Raw genomic sequence first — 19,275 nt, forward strand, 5'->3', positions numbered from 1 at the left:
CTCCTGCAGAACTGACGGTGTCCGAGGGCGCCCTGGCTCGTGTGGATACAGTTTGTACGTGACAGTGTATGTCCCCCAGCTGTCTGGGATGACAAAAATGCTGTGGAACTGGAGGGCGGTGGTGAGTGGACAGCGCTGTGAATGTATCTAATGCCACTGAACTAGACACTTAAAAATGATTAAATGGTAAATTTTATGTTATGTGTATTTTACCACTGAAAAATGATACGCTCCTGGGGCAGCTGGATGGCTCAGTTGGTTAGAGCGTGAGCTCTGAATAACAGGGTTGCTGGTCCGATTCCCACATGGGACAGTGAGCTGCGCCCTCCACAAGTAGATTGAAGGACAATGACTTGGAGCTGATGGGCCCTGGAGAAACACACTGTTCCCCAATTAAAAAAAAAAAAAAGATACGCTCCTGAGGACAGGCACGTGCCTTTCCTTTTAACCCCCACAATACACAACATGCGTGTCATTCCTCCTGTCACAGATAAGCAGGTGACCAGACACCCCAGGCCGGGTCTCACAGGTGGTAATCTACCTCACAGAGCAGCGTGGTGGCCTCATTTGATTGTTCCTTAGGCCTTGAGCCCTGCGTGGTGGAGTCTTCACATATTGACTCAGTGCAAGTTTCTGGTGTGTGGCCAGACACTAGATGGACATCGTGGACCAAGGTCCTGCAGGGCAAGTCTACACGCCAGCTGCGAGGCCGTTCACCTGCTGAGCCGGTGCGGCACGTTCGGGATTGCTGCAAGGAGCTCTGGAGGAGATGTGTGGACAGACGGGCCGTTACGAGCAGGACAGCATTTACACGGCATATACACGAGGGTCTGACTCACACTCTTTTCTCCTGGGAACGTTCTACTTCCTACCTATTGTACTCTCAGAATGACAGTTAATTTCTTTCTACTTCCATCCTACCAAATACAGTCGTCCCCTCTGATCCATGGTTTTGCTTTCTGTGGTTTCAGTTACTCAAAAATATTAAATGGAAAATTCCAGAAATACACAATTCATTAAGTTTCAAATTGCACGCCATTCTCAGTAGTGCGATGAAATCTCAGTCCGTCCCGTCTGGGACATGAATCATCCCTTTGTCCAGCGTCTCCACACTGTATGGACAGGACAATAAGATACTTACTCTGAGACAGAGAGACCCCATTCCCACAACATTTATTACAGTATATAATGTTATAACTGTTTTACTTTATTATTGTTGTTGTTAATCTCTAACTGCCTAACTTATAAATCAAACTTTACCACAGTTGCATGTGTATAGGAAAAAATATAATTTATAGAGGTTCGGTACTATCAGTGATTTCAGGCATCCACTGGGGGTCATCGGACGTGTCCCCCACGGATAAGGGGGGACGACATTTTCTTCATGGGGGAAACCACATAGCACTTTTAACCACTTTCATCTGATTCTAAGATTCCCCTTCAAGTGAACCCAAGAAACTGAAACCTATAAAAACCCAGGAATTCTCCTAACACCATCATTGAGAGCATTGTCTTGGTCTAGCTGTTGGCTTTCCCCCCTCATCCAGATGCCCGTGGAGATAAACTCGCCACTTCTGAAGCACAGATGACACGAGCTGGTCACATGGAGCGCCTGACCAGCTGTTTGCACTGACCACCTCTGGGACCACTTGAGAAATCACTAACCGACTTGGAATTTCTTTTCCTCTCTTAGCCCGATACAGAGTGTGAAGTAGAGCTAATCCTCACTGCGGCTCTACTTCAGAAGGGAGCAGTCTGGCCAGCAAAAGCTTCTGTCTCAGCAGAATGCAACTACAAAGCCAAAGCAGAACCCTGGTCTCTCCTGGAGACACACCTGCAAACCTGCAGGTCCGTTCAGGATACCATCTCAGTGTACGGCCAAATGGCTGGAGAGTCAGCACTGCAGACCCTGGTGACAGACCCCTGTCGATTATGTCAATGCATAGCAAACAGCACAAGAGGCCAGCGGTGAGCTTCTGGGCTCACGGGGCCATAGGACTCGGTAACCCAGCCTGGACATTTCCTCCCGGTCAGGGCAGAGACACCAAAGGGGCACCGTGCACACGCCCACCTCAGGCAGGGCTGGGCAGCCTCTGCCACCAGTGAGGGGACAGCGGGATGGCAAAGGATCACCCACACAGCAGCCTGGCCAGAGTATCTTTGAGGTTCAGTGACGGGGCTTCTCTGGTGGAAAGTCATTTAGGAGAAGAAAGGACGTGACTAAAACGCAGAGAATGTTCGTGTGTATACAACCCTACATGTGACATCTGCAAAGAGGACAATCACAGAATCTGGCAGTGAAGGGTCCTTATCGACTAATTTACCCCATCCCTTCACTCTGCAGATAAGGACACTAAGATCCAGGGCAATTTCAGGACCTCGCTAAGTTCCCCCCGGAAGCAGCAAGAGCTGGGCCGCTGCTGTCACTCAGGACCGAGGTGGGACACCACACAGGACACAGAGCATGAGGTGCCGCGTCTGCCAGCGGCACGTCCTCTGCGAGCTGAAGCACCTCATCTGGGAAGCGGGAGAAATGCCCTCCGTCCCCCACAGGCTGACATGAGCATGGAGGAGATGGGGGGCGACATTACTGCTCCCCCCTGCCTCCCCCCACCCTGGCCCATCAAGCTGTCAAACCAGGACTCGGATCTGCAGAGCCAAGAAAAGGGCCTTGATGCTAAAAACACAGCCGCTCCGGCCACACTGCTCCTCAGTGGCTCCTGGCTCCTTACAGGCAGGGGTGTCCCTTCCCTGCTTTGCTGCCTGCCATCGGCACCTTCACCTGGACCCAGGAACAAAGGGGTGAACTGGGGGGAGTGACGGGGTACTGAGAAAGCTGCTGCTGCTCCACCGTGGGACAGCTGCAGCTCAAGGGTGACGGTTCCCGTGCTCGGCGCTGTGAGCAGGTGTGTTCACAGCTGCCCCTGCGACGGTGGGAAGCTGGCTGCCTCTGGATGGGAGCTGCCAGCCCCAGTTCTGCCCTCAGAATACAAACCTTCATGCTGCCGCAAAACCTCCTACAATCATGTTAGAAATAAAAGAGGCCTATCCAAGCCTTTTATTCTGTCGATGGGATTTTATGGATTCTGTAGACATTGGGCAGGGCCTGGACTGAGAGAGGTCTGTGGCCTTGCTCGGTAATGGATGTGACTTCTAGCAACTCACCAAGTTTACGGTCGACAGGAAACGGAGATGCATACAGAACCCAAACATGAACGTTTACTCAAAAGCTACACAGGCAGAGCTCAGAGAAGGCAGGGCCACGTTGTCACAGCCCATTACCTGGCACAATGCTGGACTTCCCTGCCCCCATGGAGTGTCACTGCAAAGGACATTACAGAGGTGGCAGGGCCACTGGATGCTGTGCAGGGACAGACGGCCCAGGCTGCACATCTGGAGCGAATCCCGCTCTGGGACAGGCCCACTCTGGTGACTGCCTGACGCCTGTGTACAAGCAGACTCAGGCCAGGTCCCAGCTGGAGACCGTGGCCCCAGCCCATTCTGAAGGTCCCCCAGGCCTACAGGGAACAGGGGGACCGTGCTCTACCTGGAGCACGTGCACCTTCCTTGCTGTCGCTCTGAGCGGATGTGTGAGGAGGTGGTTGGCTGAGTCTTAGAAATTCTCCTCCAGCTCAGGGGGCAGGGGGCAGGGGGGAATACAAAACCATGTGCCCTGGGCCTGGGGCTGCAGCCAAGCAAGGGCTGTGTGAGGGGTCAGCTGTGACCAATGGGGGAAGGTGCCCAAGTCACAGGGCAGGACAAACCAGCTGAGGCCAGAAGCCATCACTTAGGTGTCTGTCACCTTCCGGTTGTCACCAGGCCCCATCTGCTCCTTTCGAGCCCTCTGCACCCTGGCTGCCCCTGGCTGCTCAGAGTCCGACACATTTCCTGGAGCACAGCTCAGCCACCTCTTATGAAATATGCGCCCATGTGTCTGGTGTGAGCTGAGGCAGGGAGCAGGTGAGGGGCTGGTGCTGGCCTGGGGCTGCCACACAGCATGCTCTCAGGGAGGTAGTGGTCCCGCCTGTGACCGCTGTTTCAGTGAAGCCTCCCGCCGACACTGCCAGGGCCTGAGTCAAGGTCAGTGTTTTTACCGCTGTTATTTACCTAGAGAGGCTGGAGTGGGCAGGGGACAGCGCTGGCCAGCCAGGGCCCCAGGGAGGAGGGGGCGGCCCAGCCCCAGCCTCAGTGGAGCATCGGGGCGACACACAGTGAAAGGGGCACGTGAGCGGCAGACTGGCTGCCCGCTGTGCTCTCAGCGCTCACTGGCCGGGCCTCACCTGGATGATGAAGCCAGTGGAAGAGCACTGCCTGACCCAGAGGCTGAACTTCCGCTTCTTCCTCTTCCGCAGCTCGCGCTCCGTGCACGTGGCGATGAACACAGGGTCCTCGTCTATCAGGGGTTCATGTAGCACCTGCCGGGAGAGTGAAGGTGGAGACCATCATGGGAGGAGCGTGAGCTCAAATCTCATCTCTGCCTTTGACCAGCTGTGTGGCCTTGGCTAAGTTACTTTACCTCTCTGATCCTGAATGTCCTCATCTATGAAAGGGTGATGTCAACATCTACACCAGGGTTTGGGAGGACTGAGCAACAACTGGGAGCAAAGCATGTAGCACAGGCCCCGACATGTAGCAGTACTTAGTAACTGGAAATAATAATGTTCATTATCACCATCATGATTAGCCGAAGGTCCCCAGTCCAGCCTCCCACTTGGCAGAGGGATGTCCAGCAGGGGTCCTGACCTCTGCTGGACATGCCTGGTGGTGGGCACCCACTTCCTTTCCTGAAAGACCTTTCCACTGATGGACGATGGCTCCAACTGCTAGAAGTTCTTTCTCTCACTGACTCAAAGTTTATCTACATTTAACCTAAACCTACTGATCTGGCTTCTGCCCTGGGAGAAACAAAGAAAAACGTACGATTTGTTTAGGTATTCAGACAGCTCTCACGTTGGCTATGATGCTTTTCTTCCTGGCCTGGACACTCCCTTTTAGAAACCGTTCCTGAAATCACCCCGGATCCCTGTTGCCATGACCCAGCCTCTGGCTGTCCCCCGGTCACGATGTCCTTTCTCACATGGGATCCCAAGGTGAGTTTAAACTCATTTCACCCATTTCACCTTCTTGACAACATGGTTACAAGACTTTTTCAGTGACAAGACAATAAAGTAAAAAGAAATGCCATTACGAAAATAGGCTCCAAGTGGTGGTCAAAGTTTTGTTTCTTCAAGTTAAAGCTTTTTTGGGAGACTTTTGGGTAAATTTTAGGAGTCTGGTACACTTCCCTCGCCCATCAAACTTGATTATGAATTGGCGTGTATGTCTGTAGTCACTTAAATGGGAAGTGTAGGAAACAATGATTCCAAGACCTTAACACACAGCTCTAGATCAGGGGCCAGCAAACTACGATCTAGTCCAGCCCCTCTGTCTGGTATAGATAAAGTTTTATTGGAACCTGCGTGCTCATTCACATACATGTTGATGGCTGCTTTGGGGCTACAATGGCAGAACGGACAAGTTGGAACACAAGACTATATGACCCACACAGTTGAAAATATTTACTCTCTGGTCATTGACAGAAGTGTACCATCCCTGCTCTCCATCGTGCTTTTCAAACTTCAATGAACAAACTAGTCACCAGAATGCAGACACTGATTCAGTAAATTTGGGGCAGGGCCTGCGTCTCTGCCTCTCAAAAGCTCCCAGGTGGTGTCAGAATGTGGTTGGCCGGCAGAGGGCAGGACAATACTCACCACCTGTGATGTGGACGTATCCGTCCATTCTTCTGTTAAGGTCACCTTCAAGTCTATGAAAGTAGTGTTCGCTCTTAGTTGTCTATACTGCCCCCTCAGCTTTCGTCGTTGGCAGTGGGGGACAAGCCGGCCTTCCCTGTCTCCTGCTCCTGAAGGCACGGGTGGAGAAGCTCCTGGCCCTGAGGCTCACAGGCTCACGCCTGCTTCTGAACTCGCAGGCTCTGTGTGGCTTGTAAAACACTCACAGCCCCACTGGGAACCACTTTAGCAAAATGGACAAGTGCCTCGCTGGGTGGGGGAGTGGAGCGGGGGAGGGGAGTGTGTAGAGACGTCCGTCACTCATCCTCCAACAGCCACGTGCCTGCACTGCACTTGTATTTAAGGTGTACTCAGTTGCACATTTATATTTCCTCATGTGCCTCACCAGAGCAGAACTTCTGGTCCTTAAATAAAGTCTGAACAGGTCACTACTACACGCAGGACAGAGCAGTGTGCTGTCCCCAGTTCCCCAAACCACCGGACAATCAGCTCCTGCTCCAGGCTGCAGCCTGCCCAGCACTTCTCAGCTACCCAGCTGTGCTTCCTGTGTGCCCTCTGCGTGTGACAGCCTCATTGTGGGGTGGCAGTGGTACAGGAGGGAAAGACAAAGCACCCCTTTCTTCACTTGCATAATCCCTCCCCCCAAACCACTCCTCTAATTAATCTGCCCCCAATCCTGAGGGAATGCAGTCGCCATTTTGTATTTGTATGTAAAAACACACGTGTGGACAAGCGCATGCACACACACAACCACACACACACACACACACACACACACACACGGCTGCTTGGGTTACCACTGGATTCTGGTTGTTGCTGGAATTCTGAAGACTGTGAAAGTTCTAACTCATCCCAAAGGGTCACATTTGCTGGAGTGAAGAGCTCCTGATTGCAGGGCAGAGGGTGTGTGGGTAGGTGTCCGAGGGGCGAGTGTGCTGTGTGTCCCAGTGAGTGTGTGTGACGCACAGCCACGCCAGGACCTGGAGCCGATCCACCCCCAAGTGCTGAGGGACGGGGGGCTGGCCCAGCAGCCTCAGCAGGCAACAGCGATGCCCCAGCTAGGGAGCTTGGAGGTTGCTGGGCGGCCAGCTGCAGCCGCAGCCAGACTCACTCCTGATCCCCTTCTCTGTGAGCTCCATGTTCCAGAGCCCAACAGGGACAAGTTGGGAAACCTGGAAAGCTCTAGAGCACCCGGCTTCTCCAGGACCAGCACAGGCGCCCTCCTCCCTGTCTAAGAGGGGGACGAGCCTTTGAGAAGAAATGCAGGAAACAAGCATTGTGTGGCCGATCGAAGGGAGAAGCCCCTGTAGCCACACCCAGGGACACAGAGCTGGCTCCACAGGCCTAGGGAAGAAGGAAGGTAGAAAAAGAGGAAATTCCATCTGATCATCAGCCAACTGGAGAATGGGTTCAGGGACCTTGACTTTCTGTCTGCCTCATGTTAATGTCTGTCAGGTACACTGTACTGGGTGCTCTGTTTGCCCCCGACCCACTTCTCACCCTTCCAACCCTGTACTGTGGCCTGGAGGCCAACCTCTTACAAACTACAGCACCCAGGCCCCTGCCCCCAGCATCTGGCCAAGCGGCCAAGTAAGAGGCATGAGCAGACACAGGACAGCCACACTCCTGTCCTGACCACGTCCTCGGGCCTCCTCGCTGGCTCCCTGGGCCTCTCCCCAGGTCGTGGCCCTCTGCTCCTCCCTTGCTCCCTTCTCCTTGGCCGAGGGCTGCCATCGGCTTCCCACTGCTGCTGCCTGGGCTGCCTCAGCACCCTGGTCACCCTGAAACCTGGCCACACCCTGTCCATCGTTCTTGCATCTGACTCTTTTCAACCACCCTCTAGTGGTTTTGTTTCCTGCTCAGATCCTGACCATCAACAGGGCACGGGGTAGAAAATGGCACCAAAAAGAAAACAACTTCGCAAACCCCAAGGTGAAGGTTAAGTACAAAGTAACAAAAAAGAAAGGGAGAAAAATAAAGTCCAACATGACCAGGGAACCCTTCCCCAAACTGAGCCTCATCTCAGGTCTATCCTCTCTCAGCCTTGTCACCTGGATGCAAAGAAAAGGTGTGCGGCCAGTGTAAAGTGACCACCTCTCCAGGGTCTCCCTGTACCCCACCCCCACTGCTGTTGGTGTACCACGGAGGAAGCAGAGCTGCCCCTGAGCCACCTGCCTGCCGACAGTCCCACAGTGTAGATACACCCACTCAGGGCACCCACACGTAGGCTGGGAAGGGGCAAGCCCCAGATCTCAGAATTTGCTAGTGGGTGCTGCTGCGTGGTCCCCAGGCTCTGGGATACACACACAGGTGGGGTGATCACCCCGGATCTACCCCTGCAGTTCCAGAAGGTACGGATCACAGGGCCGGGGCTACTGTGAGCCAACAGTGGGTAAGGCTCGCCGTGTCTAGGCCGTGTCTTCAGGCGGTGTCAGTCATCCACGGGCTGGTGCTTGTTTCTTGGGAGGCACTGAGGTACAGTGAGCCTACAGCCTTCTCCAGGAGCTCTTCAAGGACCCCAAGGCTATGTGACCCAAGCATGGTCAGAATGTTGTTTTTTCCCTTGCATCCAGCCAATGTGTCTCTGGTTTGGTTCATTTTCAACCAAGCAAATATTCAGTGACACGAAAAGCAACATGCCAGCCCAGTATTTGGTCCTGCAGGGCCCACTTTAAGGCGGGGCTTGTGCCCCCCCAAAAGCCCCCACCTCCTGGGAAGAAGGCAAGTGACACAAGTGGGAGATAAGACAAATGGCACTTGCCTGCCCTGGAAATGGGTGGGGGTCAGGAGAGTGAAAATCAACGTGGGAATGTGAACCTTACATCCGGCTGAGAGAGGCAGAGATGACAGAGAGCACAGCAAACACCCGGAAGTCACCATGAGCCTGGCAAACACCCGGAAGTCACCATGAGTCCGGGAAACACCCGGAAGTCACCTTGAGCCTGGCAAACACCCGGAAGTCACCATAAGCCCAGTGAGCACCCGGAAGTCACCATGAGCCCAGCAAACACCCGGAAGTCACCTTGAGCCCAGTGAGTACCCGGAAGTCACCATGAGACCGGGAAACACCCGGAAGTCACCTTGAGCCCAGGAAACAACCAGAAGTCACCATGAGCTCGGCAAACACCCGGAAGTCACCATGAGCCCGGGAAACACCCGGAAGTCACCAAGAGCCCGGGAAACATCCGGAAGTCACCTTGAGCCTGGCAAACACCCAGAAGTCACCATAAGCCCAGTGAGCACCCGGAAGTCACCACGAGCCCGGCAAACACCCGGAAGTCACCACAAGCCCGGCAAACACCCGGATGTCACCATGAGCCTGGCAAACACCCGGAAGTCACCACGAGCCCGGCAAACACCCGGAAATCACCACGAGCCCGGCAAACACCCGGAAGTCACCACGAGCCTGGCAAACACCCGGAAGTCACCATGAGCCCAGTGAGCACCTGGAAGTCACCATGAGCCTGGCAAACACCTGGAAGTCACCATGAGCCCAGTGAGCACCCAGAAGTCACCACGAGCCTGGCAAACACCCAGAAGTCACCAGGGGTAACCTGGACATGACCTCAGAGTCAGGGCATGAAGGGGAGGATGCCCAAGGCCACCCTGCTTCCTGGCGCTGCCTCCCCGGGGCCAGGCGCAGGGAGCACAAGGGGATGCAGGAGCTGTCTCCGGGCAGTGGCCTCACCTGGGTTTGGGACGGCCTGAAGGCGGCGTCGAAGCCGTTCTGCAAGGAGTCGAGGAAGGGCTGGACCTTGTAGAGGCCATGCGTGGTCTGGCTGGAGCGGAAGGCCACGACGTGGAAGTACTTGAGGATCTTCTCGAAGCGGGCCTGGCTCATGACGAGCGCCAGGCTGCTGTTGCCATAGAAGCCGCCGCTCCAGATGCTGAGGACAGACTCGCAGTGCGAGATGCTGGTGGAGATCATGTAGCCCAGGAAGGCCTTCATCTCCGCCAGGGTCACCTCCGCCCAGGTGCCGTCACTGCCGAAGCGCTCCTGGAACTTCTTGGCGTACATGTTCGTCTGCAGCACCATGGCCCCGAGGACATTGTCGGGCACAAAGAGCTGGAAGAAGTCCATGGCGCTGGCGCCGGGTGGCATCTTTCGGGTCGGACCTAAGACAAAGACAGGCCCAGCACTTATTGCCGAGACCGCCATGCTCTGGCCGGCTGGCGGACGCGCTCCGTCACTGGGCCGCTGCCTGAGTGCTACCCTTCCCAACACCCTTCAGGGAGGAGCTCAAACACCAGCCCGGAAGCTGTCCTGCCCCCCAGTCAGAGACCCCCGCCATGTTCCCTGGGTCCTGGCACCCGGGGCCCCTCTTTACTCTGCACACACCACTTTCTTACAGATCTGGCAAACTCAGAAATACTGATCCAAAGAGTAAGGGACATGTGTGGGGCAGGGAGGAGATGCAAAGGCACATGGAATCCCTAACCCAGGAGCCTGGCCACGGCTTCTGCCCGTTCATTTTCTTGTAGGTTAAGGTAACTCTGTAAATAAGAATGCTTGCACCACCTGGGGCCTGAACAACTCCATCCAGGTGACACTGCAATCCTTACTTGGCTTTCTCTTCATGTTAACTTTTAATTTATCAGTGAATAAATCTGGAGGGACTGGTTTAATTTCACCATTGCAGTAACAACCTCACAGCTATTAACTAAAGCTGGGACAGCCTTTCGAAATACACACACACACACCTTTCACACATGTATTCGTAAGACATGGCTCTGGACCCCACGCAGTGACTTAGCCAGGCAGCAGGGTGCAGACATTCGTAGAACACAAGCTCTGCTCCTACCTCTGTGTGGTGACGTCTCATGAAAGCTGTGCTCATTCTTCAGAATTTTACTCCCCTCCCAAACAACTTTCCTCTACTACTGATTTGCGCAGTCTCTGAAAACCAAGTTTTCCACAGCAAAATTAAAACTGACAGAGATATAAAGTACAGCATAGGGAAGAGAGTCAATAACATTGTAATAACTGCGTATGGTGCCAGGTCGGTACTAGACTTATCGGGGGATCACTTGTTAAATGATATAAATATATAACCACTACACTGTATGCTTGAAACTAATACAACACTGAATGTCAACTGTAACTGAAAAATTAACAATTTTTTTAAAAGACTGACAATGTACATGAGACACTAACGCTTTAGAGTCAGTCAGATTTGGGGAGCTGAAACCCTCAGTTTCCCTCCAGCTAACTGCAGTCTTAGACAAATGTCATCCCCCATGTGTAAGAAGGGAGGGGCAGCACCACCGTGCAAGGCTGCTGTGTGAGGTGGGCGACAGGGACGATGCACGGCGTAGCATCTGCCCCAGGGAAGTACCTACACCTGGGAACTCTTACTGAGACATTACAGAAGTCCACCGCCGGCCAGGCTGAGGGCTTACAATGCTCTAACTGCCCTCACTTTACAGATGAAGGAACAGGCCCAGAGAGCAAAGTCACCACCATATTCACTTAAATCAACCACTTTTTAGAATGGCGCTGTGTGGTGCTGGTCCCACGGGTACCAAACTGGCCTGGAAGGAGGAGGCCGCAGCTGGCATGACAGTGGGGCCAGGAAGGCAGAGGGGCCGCAGTCAGCAAGGACAGCTCCACACCCACCCTTCATGAAAATCATTCTATTTCAGCAAAGCCTTGTGGCCTCCAGTGGGCAGAGCCATAAATTATTCAGGGATAGCTCTCAAAACAGGAGGAAAACCAGCATTTTAAGTGTTACATTATGCAGGGTAGGCAGAAAGAAATTTTCTCTTCCAAAAGTTACCCAAAAAGTAATTTTGCCTCCTAGGCCATTTCAAAATGAATTCACACAGCAAACCCTGGCCGGACGATCTGCTGAACAGAGCAGGAGGCAGCCAGCCCCCTCCCCTGCTTAGTTTTTTGTTTGTTATTTTTTAATTATTGTTTTTAAACTTATTTTATTGGGGAACAGTGTGTTTCTCCAGGGCCTATCAGCTCCAAGTTGTTGTCCTTCAATAAAGTTGTGGAGGGTGCAGCTCAGCTCCAAGTCCAGTAGCCATTTTCAATCTTTAGTTGCAGGGGGGCCAGCCCACCATCCCATGCGGGAATTGAACCAGCAACCTTGTTAAGAGCTCGCGCTCTAACCCACTGAGCCATCCGGCCGCCCCCTCCCCTCCACTGGCTTCATTTTGATTGACAGGCATCTTCCACGGCCTCGAAGAGGTTGTGATGCTTCGTATTTGTTAAGTGTTGGCACAGGCCGGTCACCAGGAAGTGAGGGAGGCAGCGTTATGCAGGAGATTCAGTCTCTCTCACCAAATTAATAACATGGTCCGGGGATGGGCAGCACCCCTTACGTTTAACTCCTTTAGAGGGAGCTGTTCCAGGTAACCCCACGTGGCCCTCAGAATATCCCTGTGATGGTCAACCTGCTGTGCAGGCGAGAAACAGGAATGTGTGAGTGCCGGGTCAAGGGGTCTCCTTGTAGCGCAGGAGCAGTGAGCGTGAGTCCTAGTCGTGGCCCCTCATCTGTTGGCTGGGTGGGACAACAGGCACCTTTCTCACTGGGCACCTGCCAGCAGTGTCAAGGTTCCCCTTTCTGTTTAGGTGTGATCTGCAATGCTTGGTAACGCACCCAAATTAGGTTCAGATTAGGGCTTCTAGTCCTCCAAGTGGTACTTTCCAACAGTGGACACATGAAGCTCCGAACCGATCTCCAGAGCCCTTAGGGAACAGCAGAAACCTGGACAGACAAGCTCGCGTACAGAGTCAGCTACATGATGGATCAGCTGCTGGAATTCCTTATTAGGAAAGCACAAGCAGAAACTGCGTGCGTGTGTGTGCGTGCGTGTGTGTGTGAGCGCGCAGGCGGTCTTCCTCAAGTTAATGCAGCACAGCACTTGGCAAAGCTGGCAACACAAAGAAACACTTTTGGAATCAGGCACCTGAGTGAGGCTCACAGGAAACCGGACCACAGAATAGCAGTACAAAGGTCTGACAAATTCGCGAGCTTGTTGCAACGATGCTGCTAAATGTGTTTTGATATCAGAGGGATTATTCATTATGAATTTGTACCAACTGGACAAACAGTTAACCAAGTTTACTATTTGGAAGTGCTGAAAAGGCTGCATGAAAAAGTTAGACGACCTGAACTTTTTGCCAACAATTCATGGCTCTTGCATCAACACCATGCACCAGCTCACACAGCACTGACTGTGAGGGAGTTTTTAGTCAGGAAACATAACTGTATTGAAACACCCTCTCTTCGCACCTGATCTGGCCCCCAATGACTTCTTCCTTTACCCGAAGATAAAGGAAATATTGAAAGAAAGACATTTGGATGACATTCAGGATATCAAGGGTAATACGATGACAGCTCAGATGGCCATTCCAGAAAAAGAGTTCCAGAATTGCTTTGAAAGGTGGACTAGGTGCTGGCATCGGTGCATAGCTTCCCAAGGGGAGTACTGCGAAGGTGACAATAGTGACTGATATTCGGCAATGAGGCATGTAGCACTTTTTCTAGGTTGAGTTTGTGAACTTACTTGTCAGACCTTGTATGTTGTCCTTAGGGAAAGGGGCTAATTTGTTGGGTAAAATAGACATTAAATCCATAACCGTGACAAGATGTCATGTGACAAAGAGCTGGTATCCAGAGAAGAGGTGACATGCACATAAGCCTGATATGCCAAAAGTTTTAAAGACAGCTCATCTCCAGAAACACTCATCCTTCCACCTGGATCAGGTTCACCCACTAAGACCCTTTGCCACCAAAACCAGATTTCACTTTTCCTTAGTACCGAGCTACAATGAAGCAGGAGAGGGGTGTCTGTGAAGAATGAGAGACGGAGTTACAGTTGTCCCCTTATCCACACTTCCGCTTTCTGCAATGTTAGTTACCTACGGTCCAAAAACATTAAATGGAAAATTCTGGAAATAAACAATCCATAGGTTTTAAATTGTGCGTTGTTCTGAATAGCATGATGAAATCTCACACCATCCTGCTCCAACACACCCAGGACATGAGTCACCCCTTTGTCCAGTGTCTTCCTGCTGCCAACCCTCCCCCGTCAGTCACTTAATAGCCACCTCAGTTATCAGGTCGACTGTTGCAATACCCATTGCTTGTGGCCAAATCACCCTTATTTTACTTAATAGTGGCCACAAAGCTCAAGAGTAGTGATGCTGGCAATTCAGATATGCCAAAGAGGAGCTGGAAAATGTATGTATTATGCATAGAAAAAACATAGCATATATAGTGTTCGGTACCATCTGCGGTTTCAGGCATCCACTGGGGGTCTTGGAACGTGTCCCCCGCAGATAAGGGGGGACTGTACTTGCAGCTGGGGTTGGGGTGGGTGGGGCTGGTTCTGTTCCTGGCTCTTTCACTGTCTGAAGGAAAACTCCATGAAGCTGCAGTTTCTCTGGGTCTTAGTTTTGCATTGGTAACTTGCCTCATCAACCTTCCGAGACAAATGAAGCAATGGCAACGATGTAAGTATGTTGAGGAATGTGAATAATTACAGAAAAGTCCCATGTTACGATTCTGAAACAGTTGCTGTCTAGCCAACTTGAGGATATGCACTGGGCCCGAGCTGCATGGCTCCTGAGCTGTGTGACCTAGGCAAGTTACTTAACCTCTGTCTTGTCCACGTGACCTGCTGGAACAGAACACCAGAGGCTGGCGGCCTGAAGAGCAGGAAGTTATGCCTCATAGTCCCGAAGGCCAGAAGCCCAAGACCAAGGTGCCCGCAGAGTTGGTGTCTGGTGAGGGCTACTTCCTGGTCTTCTCACTGTGTCCCCACACGGGGGGAGGGGCCAGGGAGCCTCTGGGTCTTGTAAGGACACTAACCCCAAGACGAGGGCCCCACTCTCATGACCTAGTCACCTCCCGAAGGCCCCACCTCCTGACACCATCACTTGGGGATTAGGCTTCGCCTATGAATTTGGGGGGATTGAACAGTCTACAGCCCTCTTTGAACCGCAGTCTCCTTGTTGGTAAAGTGACGATAACAATAGTATGGAATTTGCAGAGTTCGGGTGATGCACAGTGCCTGCTTTCAGGTGGGTACCCGATAGTGGAACCCAGTCACGTGCCACAGAATCTGCTAACCCCTCACCCCGGGCTTCTGTCCTCTTCCCGGAGCTGACCTGCCATACGGCTGTCACAGAACAGCAGTCTTCGCGACTGAATTTATGTTTCATTTAGACACTGTGTCTGCTTTTCACATGGGGCTATATTGTTAAAGCCTTGGCTTGGGTACAGAAAGGAGAGAAGTGTTCTTCCCACTCGGCAGGACACGAGGGGGAAGGGACGGGACGGCGTGGAGCTGTGGGCTGCTGGCCAAGCCCTGCCCATCTCATCAGGCCCCATCTCATGCAGGGTGACCAGGGGGGTTGGGCCACCCGGATAGTCAGCTCACAGCTTCACACGACTTCACAGCTTTTCCTGCTTCCCCTCTTCCTGCTCCAAGCCCATCAGGTCCGTGTCCGACTTCCTAGGACACTCTCTTCCTCAGGCTCCTTCCCAGACCTACCTCCTCCTGCTCAGGGGGCCTCTGCTGAGTCACTGACAGCCCCCATGGACTGATGGCCCTGGCCGCTTCCCCAGGACCCACCCAGCACATCCTCCGAGAAAGGGGCCACTTGTGGAGAATCTGAGAGATGAAAAGGACGGGCAGTGATCTGAGGCTTCGCGAAGGGCGCTCGGAGCATGAACCTGACAGGACAGGAAAGTGCGCCCAGGCTGGGTCTTCTTCGCATCAAGCGCTCCCGCGAGCACTGATGGAATTCAATTCTCTCAACAGCCAACCGAAGAGGTACTGGGTCATCCACTCTGCAGCCATGGAGCACGGGCTCATGGAGAAGGACACAACCCAGGCCACAGAGCAGGGAGTGTCCCGTCACTGCAGCCCACACGAGCGGACAGACTCCCTGGCAGCTGAGCTTTCCAGCGTCATGGTTGCGTCTGATTTTCTATGTGACGAAGTCTTGGGTATGAGGATGGTGTAAGGAGGCGGTCAAGGAGAAGGCATAGGAAGGGGCGGACAGGCTTTAGAGAGACAGAAAAGAAGGTGGGTGCAAAAATAACTGTGGTTTAAAAGGTTAAAAATTGCAAAAACCGCAATTACTTTTGCACCAACCTAATATTTAAATATATATGGGCTTGGGAGTTGTTTTCTCAACAGATAAATTCTTAGAAAGAAATGTGTGCTGAGGTGAAAGGGCCCACCCTGAGAGCTGGTGAGGCCGGTGGGGGGTCCAGGGGAGCAGGACCAGTGGTTCTGGCTGCTGACGTGCAAACACGAAATCGTGGGTCATTTCAGAGGCTGTCAGCAGGGATTCTGTCACTTATGGCTACCAGAGGGGTACAGTAAGGTCCACAGGGATGGGGCTTCTTGTCTGTTTTGTTCCCTGCTGTGTCTTTGCTGCCTGGAATGGAGTCTGGCCCACAGGAGGCGCTCAACAGATACCTTGTTCAGTGAGTGAATAAATAAATATATGAAGAATGGACGAAATAAAAGGGAGTTGAAAATAAGAAGGGTAATGACCTTCCAGCAGCCTGCTGCCAGCTCAAGGGTCTAAAGCACTGAAGGGCTCACTAGAGAATGACGAAGCAAGAGGAAAAGTCAGAGGGCAGGTCCAGTGTGCCCAGCTGGGGCTGGAGCTAGGGGCTCTCCGCGGCAGCCTGAGGGACGTCCAGACAGGAGCACCCCAGTGTGGCGAGCGCATGCATGTGGGCACGTGTGCCTGGGTGGGACCCACTCTGCCCAGGCCCCACAACTCCTCAAGACCCCAGATTCATACCTCTGTGCTTATCTGCAGACGAGATCAGACGTATAGTTGTGGAGACCTACACGCTGGGCTGGGCCTATAAAATCTGCCATTTCTGCAATCCTGTCTTAGCATGTAAGGAATACTGGGAGCCTTAAGAAGCAAACAAACATAGAACAAGTGGCAGAGGCCTGCCTTGAGCTTGGGAAGGCCGTGGCTGCAGGCCCCAGAGAACGAGCGTCTATGGGGAAGCCAGAGGCCACGTGAGACCCCAAAGGGAAAGGGTCTGGCTCTTTCCAACCCAAACAGAAAGTAAAGGTCACATCGCCACATGACCCCCGACAGTGGACATCAGGAGGGCAGACCTGGACCTCCAGCCCAGGCCAGAGCGCTGCCTGAGAAGCAGCTAATTTGCAGCAATGTCAAGAGTATGTGCTGATGTGATGGTCGTCAGGCCACTGATGAAAATGACATCAAAGAAAACTGTTAAATCAGGCCTGGGGAGCAGGGGAGCTTGTCCTCTGCTCACCCTACAGTCCTGGCACGGGCAGCTGGTTCTGCCATGTGCGCACGTGCGTGTGTAAATGGCACTAGACTCCCTCCTTAGAAGGACCTACTCGGACATGGTGGTGGCCCTCCCCAGCTGATTGTTTTAGGCAGACCCCTCCACACACACACACTCCTGGTTTACAATCACTGGTGCAACCCATCACCTCCTCTGGCAGACATGCCGGTCACCTGCTGAAGTCACACAGCCCAGGCCTGCGGCCCCCGTGCTGTGCCTCCCTCCATCTTCAGGACCCTGTGTTTGCTCTGAGTGTCTGCGTGCAGGGACGGGGTGTTGGAGCATGGCTGTGGGCAGGAGGGAGCAGGAAGAGCATGGAGGTGTGGTGTCCGGGGGGGTCCACGGCCCTGTCTGCACCACCAGAGGGCCCATGCGGCCCACAGACAGACAGACGGCAGCCAGGCCTGTCTCAGCACAGCCGGCTCAACAACGTGAAGGCAGGTTGGAGCTGCTTATCCCTGGAGACGAGTTCTATTCCTCTCATTCCCCATGTGCCCACCCACACCCTGAAAGGAGAGGGAAAGCAGGAGGGGAGGGAAGGAAACAAGGAGAAAGGGAGGAGGCGCCAGGAGGAAGGGCGGGCAGCAGCTCAGCCACTGCCTGCCTGTCCGCAGGCAAGTAAGTGACAGGCTTCCTCATCGTAAAATGAAGGTGGATTGGTGACAGCCAGGGCCTCTGCAGGTGCAGGAGGGCGAGGACGGGACAGAGCGGGCAGGGGGCACGAGGGCTGTGCCGAGTCAAGCCGTGGTGGGAGCACAGCTGCCTCTGCGTGCAGGGCACTGTCCCACTGGTCACCCTGTGGCCTCCAGGACAAATAGCACCACCAGCCTCTTGTCACAAAGAGGAAACAGGAGCCAGAGGCCACTGTTACAGTGAGTGAGCTAGGCGATTCTGGCCTCCCGGCTCCCACTACCCACTCTTCCTGGTGGCCTTTCCTTTCTCAGGTCGTACTTCCCGAGTCCAGCTCCACAAGTGTTGCCAAGGGGAATATTATATTTACCAGTAAACATGAACAAATCAGGTTTATTTTATGACATACATGCACACAGCACTTACGTGTTTGCATGTAGGTGTGTGTTCTGCCTGCTTTATAAATGAAAACGCAATTCACTTATTTCTTGACAATAACAGAGATCTGTCCAATTACTTACCCCCCGCATCCAATGAGGAAACTGAGTCACAGAGAGGTTAAGGCACTTGCCTGACGTAACCCAACTGGGAAGGGGCAGAACCAGAATTCACCCGATGGCCCAGTTCAAGCCCACATCCCTGACCACCACACTGTGGTCTTACGGGAAGATTCTCCCAGTTCCAACGCCCCACCCCAATTACACGACCTCACAGCTCCTACACACTGATGGAGACAGGGCACAGAGGGCCAGGAGCCCCGACGCGCTGTGCCTCACAGAGCTGCCCAGATGTGACTGGTCCCCGGTGTGCAGGGAGGTAAGCCCCACAGGTACAGAGGCTTATTAGTCATCGTACGCAGTGGCATTCCATAAATGCTGGCTGGCCGAATAACATTTCCAGGTGTGCCCTCGGGACCCCCTTTTCCCTCCTGAGTTTGGATGGGATCAGGGCACTCACAGACCCTGTCCGAGTCTGTGCCCTGCTCGCTTCAAAAGGGAGACTGACCTTCACCTGTGCGAGCCCACCTCAGGTCCCTGAGACGCTGTGGCCCGCTCAGCACAAGCCCTGACTGCAGCCAACACAAAGACCACTCAATCGCCAATTGCGTCGCGATGTTACTTTTTCCTAAGACAACCAGCGGGACCTGGATTCTAACAACTCAGGGATGTTTAGGAAACACCTGCTCTCTGAACAGCTCAAGGCACAAAGATGACCGCTGCCTAGCCCGTGGCCATTGCTTCAAAGAACGAAAGAGCAGATATCCAGGGTGACTTGTTTTGTGCCCAGATTCGTTCCCGTGGACACAAGTCAGATTATTCCTTCCAGAAGGAAGCCTCTGAGGTACATCCTTTAATTCCGTGAGGCCCAGTGTGGGGAGAGGACACTAACCTATGTGTAGAACTGACGATGTGCCCGGAGCGCCATGGGGATTTACGTGTGTTGACACGTTTCTCAGGGAAGTTTCACACATGAGGAAACAGAGGCACAGAGCTCGGACCAATCATTCAAAGTCAGGACCCAAGGCACTTCCTTCTGAACCC

At 53.3% G+C, this 19,275-nt stretch overlaps 1 protein-coding gene across 1 annotated transcript in view; it reads right to left on the bottom strand.

Moving 5' to 3' along the window:
* PGBD5 (piggyBac transposable element derived 5) overlaps positions 1-19,275 on the bottom strand; it is a 79,900-nt gene that overhangs the window by 19,114 nt on the left and 41,511 nt on the right. The window contains exons 2-3 of the mRNA XM_019757370.2: positions 9,481-9,908; positions 4,281-4,415 (exon numbers count right to left, since the gene is read on the bottom strand). Coding sequence (XP_019612929.2) covers positions 4,281-4,415; positions 9,481-9,908 — 563 coding nt within the window. The remainder of the gene's footprint in view (positions 1-4,280; positions 4,416-9,480; positions 9,909-19,275) is intronic.

This window comes from Rhinolophus sinicus, linkage group LG12, assembly GCF_036562045.2.
Source record: "Rhinolophus sinicus isolate RSC01 linkage group LG12, ASM3656204v1, whole genome shotgun sequence".
Lineage (NCBI taxonomy): Eukaryota > Metazoa > Chordata > Mammalia > Chiroptera > Rhinolophidae > Rhinolophus > Rhinolophus sinicus.